Raw genomic sequence first — 10,607 nt, 5'->3', positions numbered from 1 at the left:
TCCATCAATAATGTGCTTGCATTTTTGTTTATAGAAATTGTATATCTCCATAAAAGCACGGACCAATCACAGCAGCAGTAAAAAATGAACAGTAAACTCAAACAGTGAAACCCGCGGTGAACAGTGAATTACGTGAACAGTAAGTGTGAAAGGTGAACAGTGTTGACCGGGCAAGAAAAACAACGGGTGCAAACCCAAGTCCAGTGGCAGTGAATAGTAGCTTGACTGGTCGAATTCTTGACTTCTCGACTTTGCCTTTTCTTGACTACGGGTGCACTTGCTCTAATGAAGCATAAAAAGTCAAGCTAGCAAATAAAAGTGCATCATATCAAACTAATGATAGAATGCAGGACAACGTACGTCTCATCTATAAACAGACTCATAGAAACCAAAATAGCCACAAGTGAAACTAATATACAAATGGAAATTAGAATAATGTAAAATTCTAGTTAAAACACAAAATAAAGTTTTGATGATCACTGCTACATTCCCCTGACAATAGCATTTTGCCTAAACCATGGTAATTAATTATAGGTTACAGTAACAACATTTATTTATCAACCAATCAGACTCATCCTAGCTTGAATTGACCAAAAGAAAAGAACCTACTTACAAACATTAAAGCAGCGAGCTAATTAGACGTGACACTGGTATTACCTTACGGAAAATGAGCTTGTAGGGGAGTGCTATACACACACTGAGAGAAGTATGTGTTATCCACACTCAGTCATGTGACAGTCTTTCATTCGGTAGAGGACTAAGTCAGCTAACACAATTCTCTCTCCTCATATGTGTATGTTTTCTATGCCCGTTTTACCCTCTGTTGCCACAAGTTTCTCTCTCCCTGTCTCTCTGTTTCAAGAACGCTGGCTCTTCTACCACCCTCTACTTCCTCCCACTCTGGAATTCTCTTAGCTAACTGTCCGATTGTTTTCTCGGTCTCAAATGACATGCAGACTACTTCCACTGCCAATTTTTGTTTAGTTTTGGGTGAACAGGGAATTAAGAACCCAAATTAAATTTTTTATATTTATACTTCTGCACTTGAGGCATATGAACTACAGTTTTGCACATTGAGCATGCATCAACTCCAGAAAATAACATAATAATGACCTAGATTATATTAAACTAGTCATCACTTAAAGTCCAAAACGTAGTACATAACCGATTATCCATTGTTCAGAAAAAAAAACAGACATGGGTATCCAAAAACCCGCCAATTTTTTATTAACCCAGATTAAGCTCAATACGGTTATACCCAAAACTTTAGTTTTTTTTTTTTTGAGAAACAGTACTTTTATTCCAAAGAAAACGATTACAAAATATGAGAATGGCCAGTGGTGGACAAAGAATTCCCCCCCACTGTCCTATTACAACCATGAGTTACGGGTCTGTCGTCAGCGACGACATCCATGAGCCAATAGGGCCCAACCCCTAACCAACTAAAACGCCCATTTAATCGGGCTACAGACTTTGCAATTACATGAGCAGCACCATTCGCACTTCTGGGCACATGAGAAATTCCTTGAATACCAACAGAAGCCAATAGCACCCTGACCTTGTCAACCAAAACACCTTCCGGAGCCAAACAATCATCACATCCATTCACCAATTGGACAGCCTCCAGGCAATCAGTTTCTACCTTTTCCATCCTCCATCCATTCTCTATCATTACTTCCAGTCCCAATATTAGTGCCTGCAGCTCAGCTGCACATGGCTGAAGACGGCCAATCAACCCTAAAATCAACCTTTCTTCTTCTTCTCTGCAAAAAAGTCAGACTCCAGAATTGCATTCCTGACCTGAAGATTCTTTACCAAATCAATCTCAAATCCGATCCTTCTTTTTGACGATTCTAGACCAAAATAGAATTCGATATCAGATTTGGATCAAGGTTCGTCGGAATTGAATATGAGAGAAAGCTAGATGGAAGATATGGAGCATGATGATAATGAGAGGCTGCGAAGAGGTAGAGGTTGGTGGTGAACAAGGTTGCAAGGTGAAGACAAAAAAATCATATTTTTTCTTTTTCGATGAGGTCGAAGACAAAGGCGCAAATATTAGGGGTGGGCTCGCGAGACCGAAAACCGAAAAAAACCGCACCGATACCCGAACCGAAGCCGAACAAAACCGCACCGAACAAAACCGCACCGAAAAGCGAAAAACCGCACCGCACCGAATGAGGTCGGTTCGGTTTTCGGTTTCAGCCCGGCCGAAACCGAACCGAACCGAAAAACCGAACCGAAAACCGAAGCTTCCTAAAACGACGTCGTTTTGTATATCAATTATGCGGAAACCCTAAAAACCTAAAATCCTCAATCCGCCTCTCTCACTCAGTCACTCTCTCAGAGTCTCAGTCCCGAACTCCCGAAGTATCGACCCTGACGACCCATCCCTCTCTCTCAGACCTCAGTCTCTCTGTCCCGAACTCGTTTCCATTTTCCAACTCAGCCCCGACCCCCGACCTCTCCCTCTCCCTCTCCCTCTCTCTGATCCCTGTTAGGCTAACAGCTTACAGCCTTACAGCCTCTCTCTCTCGTCAGTCAGTCGCTGAGTCCGCCGTCGCTACTCAGTTTCGAAGACGCGAAGCCTCACCTTTCTCTCGATCTCGTCAGTCAGTCGCTGAGTCCGCCGTCGCTACTCAGTTTCGAAGACGCGAAGCCTCACCTTTCTCTCGATCTCCGGTAAGCATATTACTAATTCTAAGCTAACTCTAATTTCACTTCAGTCTCTGATTGATTTTCATCTTCAGCAAAACCCCATCGATCTGGGTTTTTTGATGTGTGTGGATAGTTTTGCTGGTCGTCGTCTCCCGCGCACCTTCGCCGGAACCAAAGCTTGGAATTGAGTAGTTTAGTTGCAGGTACACCTCTTTGATAACCGAAGCTTGCTCTCTGTCTCTTATGGATTCTTGTTTCTTGATTCTTTTTTATTGAAGTTGTGGTGGCCGAGTAGTTCTTTGACAAATTTGGGATATGGGTTTCAGGTACTCTGCATTTGTTTTGGCCGAGTAGTTCTAGACTTGAGATTGCTGAAAATGAAGAGGCAAATGGAGAAATCGAAGTCATGTGGTACAATTTCGGCCTCAGCCCCGAAGAAATTGGCATCTTCATCATCTCAGGTATCATTTTTGAGCTTCTTCTTCAGTTCTTAAATTTCAAGATTTTCAATTTTGGGTTGCTTGGTTTTCTTCTTTTCATTGCTTTGATCGATAGGTAAAAGACTGAGTTTACTAAGGTGAAAAAGAGAAAGAAAAAAAGACCCAAGCAATTGCTAATTACAGTCCACTATTTTCATGTTTGAGTGTAATATTGTCAATATGAATGTAATATTGAGTGGCGAGTCACTGAACCCTATTTTCTTTTTATAAACGTGGTATTTTGGCATTGTTACTTGACACTTGTGACAATCTGGTACTCCTCTGTATATGAACACAAGGTATATATATAAACCTTGTAATTCCTAACTGTACATTCAAATCTACTATTGAGTTAACGCATGGGTAGATTATCCGATATGAATGTAATATTGAGCTGACGAGTCACTGAACCCTATATTCTTTTTATAAATATGGTATTCTTGCATTGTTGCTTGTGATAATCTGGTAGTCCTCTGTATATTATCACAAGTGTGTGTGTGTGTGTCCTAAATGCACAGTAAATTCTCTCAACTTAGCAATTCATATTTGTTTGTTCATCTTCATTGTTTCCTGTATAGTGTTTTAGTTCAACACTTCAACTTAGGTTGTTTTGCTATGACTGAACTGCATCATGGTGAGTTGTTTTGTTACTGCCAGTCCTTTACCTATTTCCTTGTTTATTTCTAAGCGTATGGTAAAGATGAAACTTAATTGCTATGAATTATACAACTTCAGTTGTTTTGTTTCTGCTTTCTATTTATATTTGCAGTTTCTGTTTTGCACTTAAAAACTGCAGTTTCTGTTTTTTGTTGTAAGAAAGCAGTTTCCTGTATTTCGTTTTTGTTTGCAGTTTCTGTTTTTTTTTTTTTTTTTTATTGCAGTTTCTGTTTTTTGTTTCTTACTGCAGTTTCTGTTTTGTTGTTTCTTACTGCAGTTTCTATTTATGTTATATATGATTGTATGTATTTTAATTCTAATGTTGTTCTTTTTATTATTCTCTTATGTTAATGTAGAGATGTTTAAGATGCCATGTGGAGCTGCAGTGGGGAGTAGTCGGACCGGAATGTTACCTCCAAAGTCGAAGACTTCATCTTTCCGAGCTTGAGATCATGCTATTGCTCATTTGCTCTCCTTCATATGTAGATGTTTAATATTTTAGTGAACTTACACATTTTTAATTTGTGAGGTTAGTGACTTAGCGTTGATGTAATTATGGACTGTTATAAACTTTGGACTCTATATTTTTTGACCATTTCACATGTTGATGACTTGATGCTAGAACTTGATGGACTATTAGATTATATGAATTGAATTATATGGAGTATGGAATTATAGATTATTGTCTATTGAAGTACAAAGCATGCATTAGTAAACTGCGAAACATTTTGGTGATAAATTTTTATTACAGGTTTGAAGAAACAAAAACTTCTACAATACTAAAGAAGTATGAAGTATATTTGATTAAAAAAAAAAAAAAAACCGAAACTGGGCCGAACCGACCCGAACCGTTCGGTTCGGTTCGGTTTTCGGCGCCACCTTCCGAAAATAAAGAAACCGCACCGAACCGCACCGACTTCAAATTCGGGTCGGTTTTCGGTTTTGGGTCGGAACCGAACCCACCCCTAGGCGCAATATTGGGTGGGTAATATTTTTGTGGTCTCTTGGTCATATCTAGATGGAAGATTTGGAAAGAAGGAGATTAAGGGGACGTTTGTTTGGATGAACATCATGATTATCTCAATTTAGACGCAGGAGGTTGTTTTTTGCAAGTAGGATTCAATCTATATTTATGATTTGATTGCTAAGATACAAGAAAAATTGTTCCAGACCCGATTGTACATGAAGATCAAGGTGCTCAAATCACGTTCTAAGAGCAAATCCGACAATTTCCTCATATTTTGATTTTTCTTTTGTTAGGAAAAAAATTGAGTCTCTTTTGCTCTAACAAATTCCTTATAACTATCCTCATTTTAAGGATAGTGAGGAAAGAGAAAATAAAATTTTGTAAACTTACACCAATCTCTAAAATTTTAAGAAAGAATTATGAACATTTTAAAGATTGCTGAAAAGTAGGGAATCTATTGGAGTTAGAGAAAAAAAAATTTTCCATATTTTTGCTTCTCTATAATACAAAAATTATAGAGAAACTGTTGGAGTTGCTCATTAATCAAGTTTAGCTATGTCGATGTGATCAAAGATCAAGGGGCTCAATCAAATTCGGGACAATTAATATCTGCATAAACAGAGAGAGAGAGAAGAAGATTATGGGGGTAGAGAAGGAACAAAATTTGTTAGTAGATAGAAGGACACATTTTCGTTTTTGAAAGTTATTTTAATATTAGAAACACCTCTAGACAATTACATTCCACGTTGATCAGAGTAAAGAACCATCCATATCCGATTTAAGCCCAGTTTTAAGGCTGAAAGCTCGGTTGCAAAACCTAGTTAGGTAAGGTAGGTATTAATTATCAGATACCACCTCTAGACAATCACATTCCACGATCATCAGAGAGTAAAGAAAACCATCCATATCCAATTTGAGCCCAGTTTTAAGGCTGAAAGCTCGGTTGCTTGAACAGATATATGATATATGACAAGCCCCCTATTGTTACAATCACATCTAAGCAATAGCTGAAGAATTTTTCTTCTTTTATTTCGTCATGTGCTATATACGTTTGATGAATTTTAAAGCCACATACAATCATCTTGCTGTAGGAAATAGGTACAGTATTGACAAAGGAGTACTATGAAGATTACGTTCTGTACTTCTGTATATACTACAGTGCTGAGAAACGAATGTGAAGAAGTTTTGTGTCCACATTCATCGTTTCGCTTGAGAACAGTTTGGGGAAACAACTCCTATGCTAGTGAAATTAATATTGTTGCATAATGCTTTAGCTGTTTTCCCTCCTTCATGCTCAAGTTTAATGTCTTGCAACACAATACCCTGACAAGGAAAGTTCTTGCTGCAATCAAACTTAATAGGAACGTCTGAGGCACTTGTTCCTTTGATGTTCTTGTACAATACATTTTTCACTTGAACTGCCGATTTCTGTGATTCGTTATGTATATCACTTTTAGTTAACCAAGAAACTATCAAATGACCGAAATTAATTGGTTCTTATGAAGTAGTACTATATTTTGTTTACCTGTTCTTTACATGGTTTCTTGCTGTCACAGTAGTATTGATCTATTATGATGGGGTTGGTAACATCAAGCATTTCAATGTTCTCAAATGTGATGTTGTTTGCACTACCAGATCCTCCCTGCAACAAATTCCACAGCCAAACTCGAAAAGTTGATACATACTTTTATGAGGTTATCTTCTTATAACTTGAAGTTCAAATTATATATATATTGATTGTAATAAATTTTATTACCTGCCAAGTCTTGATCCTGACTCCATTTGTGGTTCCAATTAGTTTAGCTCCATCGAGAGCAACATCAGAAACATAAGCTTCTGATTTTCCAGATCCCAAGCTTCCGATACTGAGGTCACAGTGAAAAAATCGAGCCTAAATTAACAGCATGCATGATCTCGGTTGCTTTGACAATTCCGACACGACCTGATAACACGACTCGAAACCTGCACGAAATAAAGCGGGTTGAACCAGCACGATTAAAAAGCGGGTCGGCCGTGGATCAACCCGCCATGACCCATTTAATAAATGGGTCGGCCACGGGTCAACCCGTCAACACGAAGTGAACCCGTATAACCCGATTATGTTATATTTCTTCTTGAAATTTTTGACGTTGAGAGTATTTGATTATAGGATTAGACAATTTGAAATATTTTGCTTTATAATTATTGAATTTAATTATTTATGAATATATATAATTATTTATATTCTTAGTCTTGTGGAGATTTTAGTGAATTTAATCAATTTATGCATTTTTTTTAGTTAAATGGGTCGTATTGTTAACCCTTAAATGTGTCATTTTGTCTAACACGACACGATCTATTTGTTAAATGGGTTAAGCGGGTTGGAAACGGGTAACCCGTTTAATAAATAGGTTGGGTTTGGGTTTAAATTTTTGACACGATTATTAAATGGGTTGGGTTTGAGTTTGTATATACAACACAACAAATACCTTAACCCGACACGAATCCAACCCGACACGACCCATTGACAGTCCTAGCTAGCCAGATTCATATGTTACATTTTAAGTCGGTAAATTTGGCCGTGCATGGTATGCATTGAACTAATTAAAGTTTTACGAAATTCAAAGTTAACCTGATTCCATGTCCTGGTCCGCAGGTTATGTTCATTGCTTGCACCTTTTCGGATCCACTTACAATTGAAATACAATCATCACCTAAAGAATTGTATCCAATAATGTTAGTGTTCAAGACAATATATAAGTTGATTTGCTTTATTTAGAAATAGAGTTACTACAATAAAAACGTACAAAATTGTCTAAGAGCTAGTTTGAGATTGCTGTGACTTTTAAATAAAAACTATTGTTGTTGTGTTGTGAGAATAATCAGCTGTGAATTAAAATAGTTTCGTGTTTGGTAAATAATACTTTTAAATGTGTTGTCAGTATATAAAGTTTAGAACGTGTTTTAATTGAAAGCAACTTTTAAAAATAACTTTTGGGTTGCTTCTAAAATCTGCTGCAAGTAATCTATAATTTTCAATTAAAACTGTTTTTTATTTATTTACCAAACACAATAAAATCTAAAATTTTAGATAAAAGCTGATTTCTTTAAAGCGAACCAATTCCAAACAGGACCTAATACATGCAGGTAATTATATACCTTCACTATTCAGACAATGAACTCAATGATAAAAAGTTTGAGCATAATATAATTTATTTATTTTTAAATTATGCGTGTGTGTACAATGTGAGAACAATACAGAAGTATGACAACAATATGTTTAAATGATTTAGTTATTCATCATATATAGATATTATATTCGTATTTTTAATTTTATATATATATATATATATATATTTATATATATTTACTAATTTTTGTGTGTTTATATAAGTCCTACCAGTGGCTATAATAGAGGTTGTGATGAGTATGTCTTGAGTATCTGTAACATGAATTCCATCGGTGTTGGGGCTTTTCTCTGGTGCAGTTATTGAGAGATTGGAAGCTAGAACGTTCATGCACTTCTGGAAAGACACATGAATTTGCTGAGCATCTTGTATCTTGAGATTCTTCACTATCAAATCCTTACATTCATAGAACGCAAGTGCCTGCAAGCATATTGGTTCAGATGTAAATTTACTGTGAGAATTAAAACCACGCAAATAGCTCAAACTTTGGTTTAACAGCGCTCCAGGCAGATGAACATATATACCGTTGGTGCATCCTTGCATGGCTGCAAATGATCAATACACATATCATTAAGTAAGTCCAATAGAAAATCAAAGCAAGTACAATTATTTGAGACATGCATTATCAATTATAATTATTGTGTTTTGGACCGTACACATGTATTATAGTTTTTCGGACCATATATATGTGAATTATTGTATTCGACTATCTATATGAATAAATAAAAGAATATGTTTAATTTAGATTGTGGTGTTGTCAGATTGTGAATGTAGACCATACATTAATTTATAAAATTTTTAAATAAAAATCTAGATAAGCAGCGATCGCAAAACGACACTGCTGTATATATTACAACGCTAAACTATCTCTCTGCGTATGTACCTTAGATTTATTGATTTTGCATGAGTTCTGCCACCATTGCTTGCCATTGCCATTGATGGTTCCACCACCATCAAGCAGTAAATTGCGAACACTATCAAAAATAAGCCAGTGTTTACCATCTTGGTGGAAGTCAGATCGATCATCCGACGCTTCTAAGGTACCAACAATCTGAAAGTTTTCCAAAACCGAAAATATATCATTTGAACCGTACCCTACAACCGGCTAGCCTGCTTCCTTCTTTTTATGTATAAACAATACAAAGAACTCATTTTGTCAACTAAAGATCGCAATAACGAAATATGCCTGGCCTAAAACTTTGATATAAATTTTAAATAATTTCGCTAAGTAGGATAATTGATATTATGGTCAAAATTTATAAAAAGAGATTAATTAATTAATTCCTTCTTGACATATAAATTTAGCATATTACACAACACATGCCCTAAACCATCAGTTGAAGGAAATATTTACCTTAGCGATGGTTTTTTTTTCTTTTGTTAATCATCACTTTAACAACAGGAGTTGTAATATAATTGAAGTGAAACTTATCCAAAAATTCTTGCACAAATATTATGCAATGGATTGAAGAATTTCTCATGAGTTTGTCAAAGTAAATCCTGGAGGTTAACCCACCATTTTCTTGTAACTGTGAGGAATTTACTAGCTAGTATCTATCAATTAACTCACCTGCACCATCAATTGAGATAAGCAAGGACCGGAAAATCTAATTGGTTTAAGCCAATAGATCTTCTGAGGCACCACCAAAACAGCTGCATTCTTAGACGAACAAGCTACCTTCCATGCCTTCACAAACGCCTGAACAAACTCTTTTATGTGATTAATATTTATATTGAAAAATGACAACTATATTATTTCAATTGATCGAATTGTGGGTATTGATCAGCAAGCGACTTAAGAGACAAAACCACCACAAACCCTAAGAGAAACAGGAATATTACCTCTGTGTCATCAGTTTCTCCATCACCCTTAGCTCCAAAATCATTAACACTGACTGTGGTAACTGCCACTTGATCGGAGCTCTTCAAAGTTAGGACATCATCAGTACTTTGCTCGATCAAGTCCTCCAAGTTGTCGTCGCTGTCATCAATCATGCTCCAGTATGAAGGATACGCTTGGGAATCATATCCAGTACCTGATGCTTCATCAACAAAATTCTCAAGTGTGTTCTCTTGCAAAGTAGTACTTCTGTCACATGAAATTGAAGAGATGATATTGACGATGATGATGATGAAGAATATTGAGATAAGAAATTTTTTAAGTGACATCATTTTCTACTTTTGTATGAGAGAGTAGGCATACAATGTGGATGTTTATATATATGAGATATAGGAGCTACAAGCATGCAATTTGTGAGGAGAATGTCTACATTGTACTGACGGGCTGATGAATTTTCATCACTTTTTGGTACCCTATCAATTTCTTATTTCTTTAAAAAAAAAAGAAAAAAAAAATCTCTATGTTTTCCAATAAAATTAGCTTAGCTGGTTACAGGGGAGTGATAGATACTACGTAGCAATAATTGTGATTGAGTTACAATTGTAATTCGTCCCCAATTACAATGGATTTATAAGACTACGTGACTACATGTAGGGTGTATACTTTATAGTCTATAGGTTCAAGCTTAAAACCTAGGGACTACTTCTAAATGTTACGCAATTCACGTAAGAAATCTAGCTGCTAAAGATGAAAGTTATTTATGTACTGAGACGGAATTTATGAACAAAGATACACAAGAGAGTGTCATGAGTAAAAATTGAGACCGACACAATCAATAT

The 10,607-nt window shown here is 36.2% G+C and overlaps 1 protein-coding gene across 1 annotated transcript; it reads right to left on the bottom strand.

The window, feature by feature from the left end:
• Positions 1–5,833: 5,833 nt before the first annotated feature.
• Positions 5,834–10,097, bottom strand: LOC133722608 (polygalacturonase-like). The gene is made up of 9 exons (XM_062149482.1): positions 9,771–10,097; positions 9,499–9,627; positions 8,812–8,979; positions 8,453–8,473; positions 8,141–8,348; positions 7,373–7,454; positions 6,518–6,626; positions 6,287–6,403; positions 5,834–6,189 (listed from the first exon to the last, which is right to left on the bottom strand). The coding sequence occupies exons 1-9, from the start codon at positions 10,095–10,097 to the stop codon at positions 5,959–5,961; spliced, it is 1,392 nt and encodes a 463-aa protein (XP_062005466.1). The 3' UTR covers positions 5,834–5,958.
• Between the last annotated feature and the right edge of the window lie 510 nt (positions 10,098–10,607).

This window comes from Rosa rugosa, chromosome 7, assembly GCF_958449725.1.
Source record: "Rosa rugosa chromosome 7, drRosRugo1.1, whole genome shotgun sequence".
Lineage (NCBI taxonomy): Eukaryota > Viridiplantae > Streptophyta > Magnoliopsida > Rosales > Rosaceae > Rosa > Rosa rugosa.
Note: the sequence above shows the minus strand (reverse complement) of the source record. Positions and strands in the feature narration are given on the sequence as shown.